At 50.0% G+C, this 17,486-nt stretch overlaps 1 protein-coding gene across 3 annotated transcripts in view; it reads left to right on the top strand.

Annotated features, from left to right (window-relative positions):
• The window catches only part of USP36 (ubiquitin specific peptidase 36), a 45,323-nt gene that overhangs the window by 23,141 nt on the left and 4,696 nt on the right, over positions 1 to 17,486 (top strand). For 2 of the 3 annotated variants that reach the window (XM_033182447.1, XM_033182446.1), the window contains exons 11-17: positions 3,596 to 3,736; positions 4,304 to 4,404; positions 5,202 to 5,343; positions 10,446 to 11,123; positions 11,799 to 11,929; positions 14,060 to 14,653; positions 15,498 to 15,712. In XM_033182447.1, the coding sequence (XP_033038338.1) occupies positions 3,596 to 3,736; positions 4,304 to 4,404; positions 5,202 to 5,343; positions 10,446 to 11,123; positions 11,799 to 11,929; positions 14,060 to 14,653; positions 15,498 to 15,712 (2,002 nt within the window). The remainder of the gene's footprint in view (positions 1 to 3,595; positions 3,737 to 4,303; positions 4,405 to 5,201; positions 5,344 to 10,445; positions 11,124 to 11,798; positions 11,930 to 14,059; positions 14,654 to 15,497; positions 15,713 to 17,486) is intronic. The other variant, XM_033182448.1, reaches the window with a different exon arrangement.

Raw genomic sequence — 17,486 nt, 5'->3', positions numbered from 1 at the left:
ATTTTTGTATTTTTAGTAGAGACGGGGTTTTGCCATGTTGGCCAGGCTGGTCTCGAACTCCTGAGCTCAGGTTATCCACCTGCCTCAGCCTCCTAAAGTGCTGGGATAACAGGCCTGAGCCACTGCTCCCAGCTGATGGCTGTAGTTCGTAACAATCTCAAGTTCTGTTCTGAGAGCCTGGTTATGCGGTTTGGAACGAGCCCCTTGGCTGAGCCTCCGTTTCCTCATTGGTAGTGGTAGGGGGCTTGCTTAGGTCAGCATTTCCCAAATGTGTTTGCAGATTCTTTATGTTGTAGACTCGTGTCGTGTAACCACAAGGGCACGTTTTAAGAAATATGTCACCAGGCAATTCTGTCCCTGTGTGAATGTCATAGAGTGCACGTACACAGAGGTAGATGACAAAGCCCGCTGTATGGTATAGCCCCTTGCTCCTAGGCCACAAACCTACACAGCCTGTTCCTGTCCTGAATACTGTAGGCAGTTGCAACACAATGGGAAGTATATGTGTATCTCAGCACAGAGAAGGTACAGTGAAAACGCCGAATTATAATCTTATGGGATCATTGTTGTATATATGGTCTGTCATTGACCGAAACATGGTTATGTGGCACATGACTGATGGATGTGATGTTTTAAGAACAGGCAAGGGGCCGGGTGCGGTGGCTCAAGCCTGTAATCCCAGCACTTTGGGAGGCCGAGACGGGCGGATCACGAGGTCAGGAGATCGAGACCATCCTGGCTAACACGGTGAAACCCCGTCTCTACTAAAAAAAAATACAAAAATCTAGCCGGGCGACGAGGTGGGCGCCTGTAGTCCCAGCTACTCGGGAGGCTGAGGCAGGAGAATGGCGTAAACCCAGGAGGCGGGGCTTGCAGTGAGCTGAGATCCGGCCACTGCACTCCAGCCTGGGAGACAGAGCCAGACTCCATCTCAAAAAAAAAAAAAAAAAAACAGGCAAAATTAATCATGACAGAAATCAGAACAGTGGATATTTGAAATGGGGGCAGTGTCTGGGATGTGGGAATTTTCTAGTTGATGTTCTGCATGTCCATCAGTATATACTTGTCAAAACTCTTTGATCTGTATACTGAAGATCTGTGCATTTCTACAAATCCCACAACTCAGTTTAAAAAAATGATTTAGGCTGGGCACAATGGCTCACACCTCTAATCTCAGCACTTGGGGAGGCTGAGGTGGGAGGACTGCTTGAGACTGGGAGTTTAAGACCAGCCTGGGCAACATAGCGAGACCCTGTCTCTATAAAAAAATTTTGGGTTTTTGTTTTTTTTTTTGAGACGAAGTCTCACTCTGTCACCCAGGCTCCCAAGTTCAAGTGGTTCTCCTGCCTCAGCTTCCCAAGTAGCTGGGACCACGAGTGCACCACCATGCCTGGCTAAATTTTGTATTTTTAGTAGAGACGGGGTTCCACCATGTTGGCCAGGCTGGTCTTGAACTCCTGACCTCAAGTGATCCACCCACCTCGGCCTTCCACAGTGTTGGGATTATAGGTGTGAGCCATCACGCCTGGCCTAAACAGTTTTTTTTTGATTAGCCAGTCATGGTGGCGTGTGCCTATAGTCCCAGCTATTTTGGAGGTAGAGATAGGAGGATTGCTTGAGTCCAGGAGTTCGAAGTTACAGTGAGCCATGGTTGTGCCACTGCACTCTAGCCTGGGCGACACAGCGAGACTGTGTTTCCAAAAAAAAAAAAATGTATGTCTATATGTTTTAGAGTTCCTAAATGCACATCTGTATAGACCCACAATGATGGCCATCCTGTTGTGTGGGCTCCGTGCTGTCCTGGTGCACGCAACCTGCAGCTGCCATGCCAGGCACTATTACTGCCAAGAATATATGTGTGTGCATGTATGTGTATATGTGTACATGTATGGATATATGTGTGCGTGTGTGTATATGTATGTGCACGTGCATGTATATATGCATGCGTGCGTATATGTGTGTGCATGTATATGTGTGCATGTTTGTGTATGCGTGTGTATGTGTGCATGTATGTATGTGTATGCATGTATGTATAAGGTCTGTATATATGTGTGCATATATGTATATATGTATGCGTATCTTTTTTTGTATGAAAAATTGTCAGTTTTGGGAACACCTTTTGACATGACCTTTCTTCTGATCCACTTCATTAAAAGTCTAACTTGCGGCCGGGCGCGGTGGCTCAAGCCTGTAATCCCAGCACTTTGGGAGGCCGAGACGGGCGGATCACGAGGTCAGGAGATCGAGACCATCCTGGCTAACACGGTGAAACCCCGTCTCTACTAAAAAAATACAAAAACTAGCCGGGCGAGGTAGCGGGCGCCTGTAGTCCCAGCTACTCCGGGAGGCTGAGGCAGGAGAATGGCGTGAATCCGGGAGGCGGAGCTTGCAGTGAGCTGAGATCCGGCCACTGCACTCCAGCCTGGGGGACAGAGCGAGACTCCGTCTCAAAAAAAAAAAAAAGTCTAACTTGCAGTAGCAGTTGGCTGTGTTAATTCAGCACTTTTGTGTCTGAAGAGCTAAAATCCAGCATTCTCTGCCTTTTCTCCTACCAACAATGTTCCTGTAGAGTGGAGGAAAAGAAAAGGAGTGACTCTTCTCATTTGATCGTTGGGAAGCAGGTGGTGAGAGAACTAATGTAGATGCTTGACAAAGACAAGAACAGATTCTACATCGCTTGATGGGACAATAAAGTTTCCCATAGGCTGATTGGAAAAGACTCACTTCTCAGCATTTTAGTGTTTTGTTGTTGAAAAGACTCACTTCTCAGCATCTTGGTGTTTTGTTGTTGTTGTTGTTGTTGTTTGTTTGTTTTGAGACGGAGTCTCGCTCTGTCGCCAGGCTGGAGTGCAGCAGTGCGATCTCAGCTCACTATAACTTCCACCTCCCAGTTTCAAACAACTCTGCTGCCTCAGCCTCCCAAGTAGCTGGGACTACAAGGCACGTGCCAACACGCCTGGCTAGTTTTTGTATTTTTAGTAGAGACAAGGTTTCTCCATGTTGGCCAGGATGGTCTCAATCTCTTGACCTTGTGATCCACCTGCCTTGGCCTCCCAAAGTGCTGGGATTACAGGCGTGAGCCACTGCGCCTGGCCAGCATCTTGGTTTTTAATCATTGCCTGGGGGAGCTCCTGCACAGTGTTGCTGCACACCCAGTCGCCCCAAATTGTGTTTTTCTTTTTCGTGGCAGTGCAGTTTTGAGACAGAGTCTCACCCTGTCGCACAGGCTGTGTGCAGTGGCTCGATCTCGGCTCACTGCAACCTCTGCCTCCTGGGTTGAAGTGATTCTCATTCCTTAGCCTCCTGAGTAGCTGGGATTACAGGCAGTGCACCACCATGCCCAGCTAATTTTTTGTATTTTTATTAGAAGTGGGGTTTTGCTATATTGGTCAGGCAGGTCTTGAACTCCTCAAGTGATCCCCCTGCCTCGGCCTCCCAAAGTGCTGGGATTACGGGCATGAGCCACTGCATCCGGCCCCCAAATTGTTAAAGACCAGCCAAGTTGGGCATTTTGTGTGGTTGTGGATGGAAAGGGCACATTGATCTTTACTCTCAAAGTCAATCTTATTTGCCTTTTCCTTGATTTTTCAAACAGGATGTAGGCTATCCGGAATTCCTCAACATACGTCCGTATATGTCCCAGAATAATGGTGATCCTGTCATGTATGGACTCTATGCTGTCCTGGTGCACTCGGGCTACAGCTGCCATGCCGGGCACTATTACTGCTATGTGAAGGTGAGAGGCTTGTGTCAGTGCAGCTGCCTCCTGGGGCAAGTTTCAGCACCCACGCACATCCAGATGTGGCCTCTGTAGAACACTTTCTTTGTGAAAAGTAGTGATGTTTTGTAGTTGTATTCAAGTCCTCATTGTTGCCTCTGTGCGTGGAGTGAAGAGATGCCTTTACAAAAGTGTTGCACCAGAACCTACTGTTCTCAGACTTGCAGTGAGACACGGAAGAGGCAGCCACTTCTGGTGCCATCCTTAGAACCCTGGCAAAATCTTGGTGAAAGCCAAATGTAGGATGGAGATGGCCATGGTGATGAGACTGCTTGAATGTCCTTTAGAAGGGACAGTTGCTATCTGTTGGGGCACTAGGAAGGAACTGGGACTCAAAGCACACTTTGGGGTCACATTCTGAGTTATGAAAATATTACACATTTTAGTAGAAAATTGTTATGGTTGATTATTAATAGCATTTGGAAGTGTAGCAAGTAACGGATTTTTCATTCTCTTTTTAAAAAGTGAGGATAATGGGATGCTTGTTGATTGTTTTGTTTTCTGCAAAATCCTTGGCTGCTTCAGGCAAGCAATGGACAGTGGTACCAGATGAATGATTCCTTGGTCCATTCCAGCAACGTCAAGGTGGTTCTGAACCAGCAGGCCTACGTGCTGTTCTATCTGCGGTAATAAACTCACCCCCTCCCCAGATGAGCTCGCTCCCTCTGCTCTTTTCTTATACCAGTGGGCCTCCCTAACCTTTTTTTGTTTGGTGGTAATTGGGAATTCCACTGGAGGGTTCGTCATGTGTCATGGAGACGGTCCATGGGTAAGGACCCTTTTTAGTAAAGCCAGAGCCTCGGGAAGATCAGGACAGGATTCCCTCTGCCCGCCCATTGATGCTGTTTTGAATGTAAATGGGAAAGTCACCATGTATAGTATTGCCCTAAATTTGAGGTACTGCTCCCTGGATGGTAGCCAGCCGATGCCCCTTCCCCTGTGGGGCCAGGCTGGGAAGAACGCGTTTGTGGGGATGCTGCCGCAGAGCTCCTCTGGAGGGACCTTCTCCCGGAGCTGGCTGTCACTGACCTGGAGGCTGGAGACCATGGCAACTGAGGCATTTTCACTGCTTTGTACATCTCCGCTGAGTGCGACTGGAGTGTTCGAGGGGTCTCTCTTGCTTTCTGGTGCATTTAACTCTGATCTTGGAGGAATTCTGACTCTAATTTGCCCTTGCTCTGCTTGTATTCAGCAGGTACCTGGAGCTGATCTCTCAGCCTCATGGTGGTTGAGAGGCGAAGGGAGATTCCAGAGAAGCAGTTAGGAGTGGCAGGGTTTCCCCAGGCCGTGTTTCTGCCTTGCCCCGCCTTTAAAAATAATATAATTATGACCTTGACCTTAACTTACTCTGATTCTCTCCGTTTCTGTAATGCCTTCTCAGCTTTAAGAAGAGAATTCCCGACTTGTTTTCTTCCTTTGACAGAATTCCAGGCTCTAAGAAAAGTCCTGAGGGCCTCATCTCCAGGACAGGCTCCTCCTCCCTTCCCGGCCGCCCGAGTGTGGTTCCAGATCACTCCAAGAAGAACATTGGCAATGGGATTGTTTCCTCCCCGCTGACTGGAAAGGTATTTGTGAGAATGATGGAGGCCAAAGCAGCTGGTCCCCACAGACCTCCTTACACTTGGGGACTTGGCCACAGTGGAAGGAGTTTGCAGGCAGTTTTGCACTATTCTAGTTGATGGGTTTTTATTATTATTTTATTTTTATTTTTATTTTTTTGAGATGGAGTCTTGCTCTGGCGCCCAGACTGGAGTGCAGTGCGCAATCTCAGCTCACTGCAACCTCCGCCTCCCGGGTTCACGCCATTCTCCTGCCTCAGCCTCCCGAGTAGCTGGGGCTACAGGCGCCCGCCACCTCGCCCGGCTAATTTTTTTTGTAATTCCAAAGTGCTGGAATTATAGGCGTGAGCCACCGCGCCCAGCCAATGTTATTTCTTAAACTGGTCATCAGCTGACATCGGGTGTAGAGAAATAGGAGACATGAATGAGAAAATCCTGACCCAGCAAATTAGAACTGTCATTCACAGATCTGTTCTACTCATGAGACCAGCACCACTTCCAGGTGTCATGACAGGTGTGCCAAGCAAACTTTCTGTGTGCGCTCTTTTTATTTCCTTTATAATGCCAAGTAAACTCTTTTTTTGGAGACAGTGTCTCATTCTGTTACCCAGACTGGAGTACAGTGGCACACTTATGGTTCAGGGCAGCCTTGAGCTCCTGGATTCAAGCCATTCTCCTGCCCCAGCCTCCCTAGTATTCGGGACTACCAGTGCACTACCACACCCAGCTAATTTTTAAGTTTTGTGTAGAGACAGGGCCTTACTATGTTGCTCTGGCTGGTCTTAAGCTCCTGAGCCCAAGCGATTCTCCTGCCTTGGCCTCCCAAAGTGCCAGGATTATAGGCACCAAGCAAACTCAACCATAAGCATGTGGGAAAAAATATCCTTTTTTTTTTTTTTTTCTTTGAGATGGAGTCTCATTCTGTCACCCAGGCTGGAGTGCAGTGATGCAATCTCGGCTCGCTGCAACCTCCACCTCCCAGGTTTAAGCGATTCTCCTGCCTCAGCCTCCCGAGTAGCTGGGACTACAGGCGCATGCCACCACACCAGGCTAATTTTTTTGTATTTTTAGTAGAGTCAGGGTTTCACCGTGTTAGCCAGGATGGTCTCGATCTCCTGACCTCGTGATCCGCCCGCCTCTGCCTCCCAAAGTGCTGGGATTACAGCCATGAGCCACCGTGCCCAGCCTATCCTCACATTTTAACAGGGAAAAATCGTTTGTACCAATGTTAATTTCTTGATTTGGGTAATTCTGCTGTGGTTATGTAAGAGAATGTCTTTGTTCTTTGGAAATACACATGGACATATTTTGGGGTAAAAGAACATCATGTCTGCAATTTACTCAAATGGATCAGAAATAGAAATATGTGTATGTACATACATATATAGTCATACATATGTACACACATATATATACATACAGAGAGAGGATGATAAAGGTTATGTGGTTGCAAGTTAACCATTAGGAACTGCCCTCTAAGTTACCTTTGTGTGTGTTTGACATTTACTGCTAGAAGTGTTAAGAATTCAGTTTCACTAGTGAATTCGTGGCATTTTCCTCATTAGAACATAGTGATCATTTGAAGTGGGGTGAACCCTCTCTCGATGACTATTTCTTCTTTTTCTTTTTTTGAGACAGAGTCTCGCTCTGTCATTGCTGAGCCTGGAGTGCAGTGGCGCCATCTCAGCTCACTGCAGCCTCTGACACTCTGCAGCGTCCGCCTCCTGGGTTCAAGCGATTCTCCTGCCTCAGCCTCCTGAGTAGCTGTGATTACGGGTGCCTGCCGGTACACCCTGCTAATTTTTGTAGTTTTAGTAGAGACAGAGTTTCACCATGTTGGCCAGGATGGTCTGGAACTCCTGACCTCAAGTGATTCGCCCAGCTTGGCCTCCCAGAGTCCTGGGATACAGGCATAAGCCACCGTGCCCAGCCTGGATGACTACTTTTGATGGATCATCTTCCTCTCTCTTTAGAATGAAGAGTTGAACCCTACACAAAAGCAGTCAGGGCCTTTCACAGTCTGCAGGGGTCTTGGTCATTTACATACGTCTGTATTTCCCTTCACATTAAAGAAAATAGAAGCTGAAATTAGAAGCATTAGAATTGAAGTAGCAGTGAAATACATGATATAATTGCAAAGTTGGTGGTCACTGTAGCCCAGACTCGGAAGTTAGGAAGCAGCCTGGGCCAGGTACTGTGACTCATGTCTTTAATTCCAACACTTTGGGAAGCCGATGTGGGAAGACACTTGGTCCCAGGAGTTCGAGACCAACCTGGGCAAAACCTTGTCTCTACTAAAAATGCCAAAGGTAACGAGGTATAATGGCATGTGCCTGTAGTCCCAGCTACTCAGGAGGCTGAGGTGGGAGGATCACTTGAGCCAGGGAGATTAAGGCTGCAGTGAGTCGTGATCACACCACTCCACACCAGCCTGGGCAACAGAGCAAGACCCTGTCTCAAAACAAACTTAAAAAGCAGCCTGGGCAACATAGATCCCCATCTCCATAGAGAATATTCACTTAGCTGATGTGGGAGGATCACTTGAGCCTGGGAGGTTGAGGCTATGTGCAGTGAGCCATGATCACGCTAGTGAACTCCAGGCAAGGTGACAGAGTGAGACCTTGTCTTAAAAAATAAAGAAAAGGGGTGCCGGGCACTTTGGGAGGCTGAGGTGGGTGGACTATTTGAGGTCAGGAGTTCATGACCAGCTTGGCCAACATGTTGAGACCCTGTCTCTACTAAAAATACAAAAGTTAGCTGGGCTTGGTGGTGTGCGCCTGTAATCCCAGCTATTCAAGAGGCCGAGGTAGAAGAATCGCTTGAACCTGGGAGGTGGAGGTTGCAGTGAGCTGAGATTGTGCCACTGCACTCCAGCCTGGGTGACAGAGTGGGACTCCATCCCCAAAAAAAAAGCAGCAGCCTGGACAACATAGACCCTATCTCCAAAACCCCATCTCCAAAAAAAAAGTGCAAAAATTAGCCAGGCGTGGTGTGTACGTCTGTTGTCCCAGCTGTTGGCAGGTTGAGGCAGGAGGATCGCTTAAGCACAGGAGGTCGAGGCTGCATTAAGCCATCAGTGTGCCACTGCGCTCCAGCCTGGACAACAGAATGAGACCCTGTCTCAAAAAAACCCCCAAAAATAAAGGAAGCCTCATTTGCCACAGGAACTCCACGGGCAGAGTGATGCCTGAGGGTGGAGGCTGGCTCAAGGAGAGTCCCTGTGTCAGGCACACCTGCAGGGGCGCTTCACTGACCATGAGCATTTTCATTACAAACGTGATTTTCCAAATACACTGCAAGCAGACAAGAGCCATTTTACTCTGAATGACATGGTGCAAGTTCTAGTGTGTATGGAAATGTTCAACCAGTGAAAAGGCTTTGCGGTGCAGTGGAAAGATGAATTCCTTTTAGAAAACAGTATTAACAAAGAATAGAATGTAGGGAGCAAAACAAAACTCAGAAGAAAATAGAAGTAAATTCTTAACCTCTGGTAGAGGGAAGGAGACTTTGTATGCTTAAAATTGAGGGATCAAATATAGAAAAATTATCAATCAACTAAGATTTACATTTTTGTACATAACCTATTACAAATACAAATGAAACAACAAATATTGTCAACAAAAGGTTAACATTTGTAAACATAAGATCTCATTCAAATGGAGATCACTCTAGTGCACATGCAGAGGATATGAATGTTAAAGTGGTAATAGCCCAAACAAGTGTCAAATTAGCAAATGTTTTGAGAAATAGATGTCGCTGGAGTATAGTAAAAGCAGTTTGGCAGTTTGCATCAGATTTCATGAAAGTATTTATAGCCTTGTAATTCCATTTCCAGAAAATCAGCATGGAGTACTAAGTACAGGAAAAGGTCAACAAATGTTTTTTAAGTACAGACTATATACCAGACCCTTGAGTTGCCGGTGAGGGCTGCAGTGGGAACAAGAGAGATAAGGGTACAGCCTCATAGTTAACCAGGGGAAGCTCGACATTCAGCATCTGAATACAGAATAATAAGTTATTTCTATGCAGTTGTAATAAGTGCTCTGAAGGATAAAGGAAACACATATACTGTACTGCATTGTTAATTTCAACAGTTGGAGACAATATGGCTTATATAAATTAACCGTACAGTTAATATGTATCAGCAATATATAGTTTATATAGTAAAATGTCAAAGATGGCCGACAGGCAGATTGCAGTTGCTCAGGCCTGTAATCCCAGCACTTTGAGAGGCCAGGGTGGGAGGATTGCTTGAGCTCAGGAGTTCAAGGCCAGCCGGGGCAACATAGCAAGACTCCCCCGCCATCTCTACAAAGCAATAAAAAGTATTCAGGTATGGTGGCCTACTCCTATAGTCCTAGCTACTTGTGCCTCTGAAGTGGGAAGATCTCTTGAGCCCAGAAGGTTGAGGCTGCAGTGAGCTATGATGACATCATTGCACCACTGTACTCCAGCCTGGGCAACAGAGCAAGACCCTGCCTTAAAGACATTTATTGAGAGTTATTGCCCATAAAGATGCTTGAGATAATAGCATTAAGGTAAAACTGGGACATAACTCTTCAGGGCAGAACCATTCGAAAGAAAAGACTTAAAGAAGAAAGCACTAGAATGTTAATGCATGATTGTGTTTAGGTGACGGGACTTTGCTACATTTTTTTCCTTTGTACTTTTTTCTCTTTCTCAAATCTTGATGAAAATGTACTGGTTTTATAGTAAAGATGGCCATAAAGATATGTATTCAGGCCGGGCGTAGCGGCTCATGCCTGTAATCCCAGTACTTCTGGAGGCTGAGGAAGGTGGATTGTTTGAGGCCAGGAGTTTGAGACCAGCCTGGCCAACATGGTGAAACCCCGTCTCTGCGAAAAATACAAAAATGAGCGGTGTGTAGTGGTGCACGCTTGTCTCCCAGTTCCTTGGGATGTCACAAAACACCAGAATTGTTCAAAGAAGCCACAGTGTCTTTACCAAGAGTCCACGGAAATCATGTGTCTTGAGCATACTAAGCAGAGGCCGCGCCCACTGCTAAGACGCGCTGTGGCCTTATGAAGACGTGGCCCGGCCGGGGCTTGTCGCCTCCTTAGTTGTGCTTTCTGCTTTGCTCTCCTTAGCGACACGATTCGGGGACAATGAAGAAGCTGCACAGCACTGAAGAGGTTGGCGTGCCCATTTCCAGGAACGGCTTCACCCTGGGCCTGAAATCCCAGAACGGCTATGTTCCTCCAAAGCTGCCCTCAGGATCCCCTTCCCCCAAACTCCCCCAGACACCCACACACATCCCGACTATCCTAGATGACCCTGGAAAGAAGGTGAAGAAGCCAGCTCCTCCACAGCACTTTTCCCCCAGAACTGCTCAGGGGCTGCCTGGGACCAGCAGCTCGAGTAGCAGCAGATCTGGGAGCCAAAGGCAGGGCTCCTGGGACAGCAGGGATGTTGTCCTCTCTACCTCACCTAAGCTCCTGGCTACAGCCACTGCCAACGGGCATGGGTTGAAGAGGAATGACGAGAGCACTGGCCTCGACAGGAGGGGCTCCAGCAGCTCCAGCCCAGAGCACTCGGCCAGCAGCGACTCCACCAAGGTCCCCCAGACCGCCAGGAGTGGAGCGGCCCATCTCTGCGACTCTCAGGAACCAAACTGCTCCACCGCTGGCCACTCCAAAGCGTCGCCAAGTGGAGCAGATTCCAAGACAGTGAAGCTGAAACCGCCTGTCCTAAGCAGCGCCACCGCTGAGCCTGCAAGCACCATGTCTCCTCCACCAGCCAAAAAACTGGCCCTTTCTGCCAAGAAGGTGGGTGTGTGGGGGTCTCGCCACTGCCGTGTATCAGGAGAACTCCAAAAGTTGCTTGGTTGGGGTTTGGAGGGAGTGAGAACATTGTCCAGGGACTTTGGCATCCCGCATGTCAGAGGAACAAAGTGTCTTTTAGTTATTCCCAACCATTTGCAATGAAAGAACGGCTATGCTGGGGTGAAGGCAGTGTGGGGTGTTGAGAGAACCCTGATGATCTGGTGATACTCATGTGACTCATGGGGTTTGGGCAAAGTAGCAGTTCCCTGTTTTCGCAGTAGGCGGAAGATCCTGACTGAACCTGAGGGAGGGTGAGCCCCACCACGCGCTTCCCTAGCAGGGGTGGGACGGGCAGGAAGCGCCGAGCCGAGGGGGGTGCCCAGCACCTCTGCAGCAGGAAGCTTAGAAGGCAGCCACGGCGTGAGGGTGTGATTGTTGTGCTGAGATTTTTGTTTAAAATTTCTTCCTTTTTTTTGTTTCTAACCAAAAATACTTTTCTGGTTCTTCTTCTACCATTCCCCTGCCCCTCACCTCCCCTTTTTGTCTTCTTCTGTCCCCTCATCTTTCTTTCTGGGCTCTTTTGTTTTTATTTTCATTTTTTGTTACTTTTGTTTTCCCTCTTCACTCACGGAAACCTTTTTTAGACCACCAAGTTTTTATTTATGTCGATAACTGCAGGCCAGCACCCTGTGGAGGGCGACCGGCAATGACCTCCGTCCACCTCCCCCCTCACCATCCTCCGACCTCACCCACCCCATGAAAACCTCTCACCCCGTCGTTGCCTCCACTTGGCCCGTCCGTAGAGCCAGGTAAGCTTCGGGCCGGGACCTTCTGGGTGCCGACTGGTTCTCCCTGTGGTTGCGTGTGCTTGGCTGGTGAGGAGCTGGACGGATCGCCAGCCTCACAGGACTGACAAAGCATTGGGCAGCCAGGAGGTACGGGGGGACGTCACCGACCAAGGTTCCCCTCTTCTGTGTTCCCCTGTGGTAAGGGAGCTTTAGGTGGTGAAGGCAGTTCAGCCTCTGCAGTCCTGATGTCTTAGTTCTGTCTTTGTTGGTGGTCTGTCTGTGACATCCATGTGATGACGTGGTGTGCTGGGAACTGACCTGTCCTGTATCCCTACCAGCCCCATGACAGTACTTCCCAGTCGAAGAGAAAGGCGAGGTAAGGCCTTGGCGAGAGGCCTTGAGTGAGCTCAGAGTCCTGTGCATTTTTTCTGGGGTGTCTTGCTTGCTAGCGTCATGTGGGTTAAGAACTGTCTCAGGGCTCTCGAGTTCCTCTGCACACACCTGCCGGAGATGCAGCCCCTTCCCTCTGCATATGGGCCTTGGTCCGCAGGGGCTGCCTGCATCTGTTGGGTGCCTCGAGTGGCAGGAAGTTGAGAGTCACTGGTCCATGGCTGTCTGGAAGCCGGTGGGAGTGGGGAAGGAAGCAGTGAAAGATGGGGTGAGCCATGAGGTGGCCTGTGGGGACTGTACTGTGACCTTGGCGCTGGGTTCTAGTTCTAGAATCTCCAGTGCTGCCTGAGGGTGAGGTATGACTGTACGTCACTCACAGCCTCTGCCCTACTCTCCTCCCACACACACACACACACACACACACACCACACACACACTTCTCCCCTATGCCTAGCATAAGATTTGTGTGCGTGGGAGGGCCTCGAGTGTTTGGGTGTTGTTCGTTTCTTGCCCTATAAGCTTTTTTTGAAAAGATTCCAGAAGACAGGGTCGTCAAATGTCATGCGGCTGGCATGACCCTTGTAGTTTGTTTAGATGATGATGGGGTCCCGTTTTCCTCAGGAACCCTGGGAGGTGGGCTTTGTGGTCGCAGCTCATTGCCAAAGGAGAACATGGTGGCTCCGAGTGGGAAGTTAATCTTCCTAAGGACGCAGAGCTGGCAAGAGGGAGCTCAGAGAGCCCCACTGGGTTTGGCGCCAGATCCTGTCCCGGACGTGCCTTGCTGGTGCTTCTGCTCTACACATCTGGGTCCCGGTTTCAGCGTCCTAATGATGCTAATGTGGAGGCGTCATTAGGGCCAGCTCAACACTTGCCTGCCTTAGGAGGCTCATTTCCTGCCTGGGGCACCCGGAGACTCTCGGAGGCTGGAAAATAAATCTGCACGGGATCTTCTTTTATTTCTTACATGTATTGTTTAGTGAAGGCTTCCTCCCTGAACACGTTTGTATTAAACATTTGAAACATTAGCGCTCGCAAAAATATCTGAACTGCTTGGTGACAAGAAACTAAGGCATGGAACTATTCTTACTAACTTTGCCTTATTGAAAGAAAAAAAGAAATTGACTTTTAAAATCATGTGTTGGCTTGCCTTTTTTTTTTTTTTGATCTTAGGGATCAATTATTTTAAGTTCTGGGTTACGTGTACAGGTTTGTTGCAGAGGTGCCATAGTGGTTTGCTGCACCTATTAACCTACCACGTAGGTAACTTTTTTTTTTTTTTGAGACGGAATCTTGCTCTGTCGCCCAGGCTGGAGTGCAGTGGCGCAATCTCGGCTCACTACAACCTCTGCCTCCCAGGTTCAGGCGATTCTCCTGCCTCAGCCTCCCATGTAGCTGAGATTACAGGCGTGTGCCACCACGCCCGGCTCATTTTTGTATTTTTAGTAGAGATGGGATTTCACCTTGTTGGCCAGGCTGGTCTCAAACTCCTGACCTCAGGTGATCCGGCCACCTCGGCTTCCCAAAGTGTTGAAATTACAGGCATGAGCCACTGCGCCCGGCCAACTTTGCATTTAAATAGATGTCGAATTACTTGTTAGCTTTCTTTCAAACTTAGTGTAACTTAATGTGTATCTGAAAACTGCAGGGCAAAAGCCTTTTCAGATTTTTAGGTGAAAAGGAGGGGAGTGAGGGTGAACAGAAGGAACAGCTCTGCTGGGTCTTTCAGAACATCCTCTCCCTGTTTCCTGGCTGTCCCTACAGGGCTGTGTCACCTGCTCCCCAATCATCCAGCCGCCTGCAGCCCCCCTTCAGCCCCCACCCCACATTGCTGTCCAGTACCCCCAAGCCCCCAGGGATGCCAGAACCACGGAGCTGCTCCCCCTTCTCGACGGCCCCGCCTCAGGCCAACGGGGGCCTCGTGTCCCCTCCACACCAGCTGCCGGAGGCCAGCGAGCCGCCCCGGAGCCCCTCCGAGAAGAGGAAGAAGACCTTCCTGGGAGAGCTCCAGAGGCTAGGCTCAGAGACGCGCCTCCCACAGCACATCAGGGAGGCCGCTGTGGCTCCCCACGGGAAGAGGAAGAGGAGGAAGAAAAAGCGCCCGGAGGACACGGCTGCCACCGCCCTGCAGGAGGGGCAGACACCGAGACAGCCTGGGAGCCCCACACACAGGAGGGAGGGCCAGGCCCAGCTGCCCGCTGTCAGATGGCAGGAAGACGGCACACAGCCACGGGTGAACGGGCAGCAGGTGGGGTGTGTTACGGACGGCCACCACGCGAGCAGCAGGAAGCGGAGGAGGAAGGGAGCAGAGGGTCTTGGTGAAGAAGGCGGCCTGCACCAGGACCCACCTTGGCACAGGTAAGGGCAGGAGCAAGGTGGCATCTGTGTACCTCTGCCAAGAAACAAAGCAAAACCACAGAATCTACCTCTAACCCCACGTAGGTATGATCTGGAAATGTAGTCTGCTTGTATGGTTTTCTAAAATGTGAATATGTGAGCAAATATCTCCTATGGCCAGTTGTGGTGGCTCACACCTGTAATCCTAGCACTTTGGGAGGCTGAGGCAGGCGGATCACTTGAACCCAAGAGTTTGAGACCAGCCTGGGCAACATGGCAAAGCCCTTTCTCTACCAAAAACAAAAATTGGTTGGGCATGGTGGCACATGCCTGTGGTCCCAGCTACTCAGGAGGCTAAGATGGGAGGATGGTTTGAGCCCAGGAGGCGGAGGTTTCAGTGAGCTGAGATTGCGTCACTGCCCTACAGCCTGGGTGACAGCTAGACCCTGTCTTAAAAAAAAAACAAAAAACTCCTCTGATAAATACCAGTGGATTGGTCCTTGAAGTGACAGTGGTATGGACAGTAGTGTCCATCATTGTATGTGCAAAGCCATCCAAGGATGCTGGATCAGGTGACCCAGGCCAGGCCAGGCTCTGCAGTTTCATCAGGTCACAGTAGCCTGCACATTGGCCTCGATGGGCTTGGCTCAGTTAGGATGAGAAACGTGACTGGTTTTCCCTCCATCGTCTCCATGGCTGCATGTGGAGCGTCTGCTAATGCATGTTGGGGGAAGAATGTTGCAGGGAGCTCCGTGCACTGGGTCACAGCTGGGGTGGCACCTTCTCCATGTTGCAGGCGGGAGTCTGTGAGCTCCTGCTCCCCTTCCAACTTGTTCAGAGCTGACTGCTGTGTCTCATTTCCCAGCAGCTGCTCTCCCATGGGTGATGGTGATCCAGAGACCATGGAAGAGTCTCCAAGGAAAAAGAAAAAGAAAAAAAGAAAGCAGGAGCCACAGCAGGCGGTAGAAGAGGATGGGCATCTCAAAGGCCTGAGGAACGCCAAGCCCCAAGATGCTGCTGTCCCCAAGTCCAGCAGCCACACGCCATCTGTGAATGGCTGGTGTCCTGGGGACCACATGGGTATGCACCGGGCGAGGGCTTGGGGACCGCATGGGTATGCACCAGGGGAGGGGGTGCAGGACCACATAGGTATGCATTGGGCGAGGGGGGTATTGGCGAGTGCACAGGCTGAGAGCAGTGCCTCCTGCATCTGAGCTTGGGAGGGTCTGGGAGAAGATGTAGAGGTCCCTGGGACCCTGCCAGCCTTCACTCCCCACCCACGAGTCTGTTCCCTTGGGTGATGGGGTTGAAGCTTCCTCATGTGTCAAAAGCGTTTGACTGAAACAACCCCATGGGAGAGGTCACAGTGCACATGAGGTTTAAAACATTCTGTGAACGCCAGTGGATCTTCCGATTCGAAGCTGTTCCTGTCTACAGCTTCTCATGGAATGACTCCCTGAACTCCCAGCCTGAGTTTTTTTCTGTGACGGTTGAACTTAGAAGAGTTGGGTTCAAAAGTGAATCCTCCTCTCCCTCTATGTAGCTGGGCCTTTCAGAACATAGCATGGTGTGCTTGCTGTTGGGGACCTGTGTGCTGTGGCTGTCCTTGGGCACCACCCTCCAATTGGAGGGTCTTTTGTTTTCTTTTTTTTTTTTTTTTTTTTTTTTTTTGAGACGGAGTCTCGCTGTGTCGCCCAGGCTGGAGTGCAGTGGCGCGATCTCGGCTCACTGCAAGCTCCGCCTCCCGGGTTCCCGCCATTCTCCCGCCTCAGCCTCCGAGTAGCTGGGACTACAGGCGCCCGCCACGTCGCCCGGCTAGTTTTTTGTATTTTTAGTAGAGACGGGGTTTCACCGTGTTAGCCAGGAGGGTCTCGATCTCCTGACCTCGTGATCCACCCGCCTCGGCCTCCCAAAGTACTGGGATTACAGGCTTGAGCCACCGCGCCCGGCCTGTTTTCTTTAGGGCTGGCTGGGGCATGCCTTGGCAGGCACCTGCCACAGAAAACATTTGTTAAGTGAAGGGAAGAAAGTCTTGGCTGCTTGGTATAGTGGGCCGAGTTTGAGTGAGGCCTCTGCTGCGGTCTGGAAGGTCTGATGGCAGTGCATCCGGGGGCCAGCAAGACCTTAGAGACTGATTTGTATTTATCCAACTCTTAAAACAGGAATTTATCAATAAAAATGAAATAGTATGAAATAAATTGCAAAATGCGGGTGCTAGCCAGTGCCGACCGTGTTTGCTGGCCAGCATGCTCTCAGAAGTACTACACTAACATGGTGCCAGAGCCGTGCTCCGTGCCATCCTTGGAGCAAAGCGGAGTTGGCTTGTTAATGCAGGAATTCAAGGGACATCACTTGAGCACTTGCAGTGCAGCAGGGTCCATGCCAGGTGCTAGTTGTGTGTCCTGAGCAGTGCGCCCTGCACTGCGCACTGGGGGCTGCATGGGCTCTCCGGGGGAGCACCTGGCCCCATACACTCTCAGTCCTGTGCACCTGAGGAGAGTGGCTAACTGAGCAGGGTACCAGGCCCAAGGGCAGGAGGCGCACGCAGCATGTTGGGAGCAGGCGGGCTACTCTGCATGGCCAGGTCCCTGGGCTGTGGATGAGACGGGAACTATGGAAGCCACTGTGCGGGCGCAGGGGACACTTAGCTTGGAGCTCCCTGAGGAATTGGAGGCAGGGAGAAATGAGGTCGGATTTGTGTGAAGGGAGGTGAGTATATTCCAGGGGCTATGTGGCTAGCTGGCCAGAGGACTAGTTCAGAAAGGGGTTCTAGAAGGTGATGAGGGTGGTGAGTGCTCTCCTGGTCCCGACATGCTGGGTGGACCTCTGCAGTGTTGCTGACGGGGACCAGGTT

Source organism: Trachypithecus francoisi, unplaced genomic scaffold (assembly GCF_009764315.1).
Source record: "Trachypithecus francoisi isolate TF-2019V2 unplaced genomic scaffold, Tfra_2.0 Lachesis_group20, whole genome shotgun sequence".
Classification (NCBI taxonomy): Eukaryota; Metazoa; Chordata; class Mammalia; order Primates; family Cercopithecidae; genus Trachypithecus; species Trachypithecus francoisi.
Note: the sequence above shows the minus strand (reverse complement) of the source record. Positions and strands in the feature narration are given on the sequence as shown.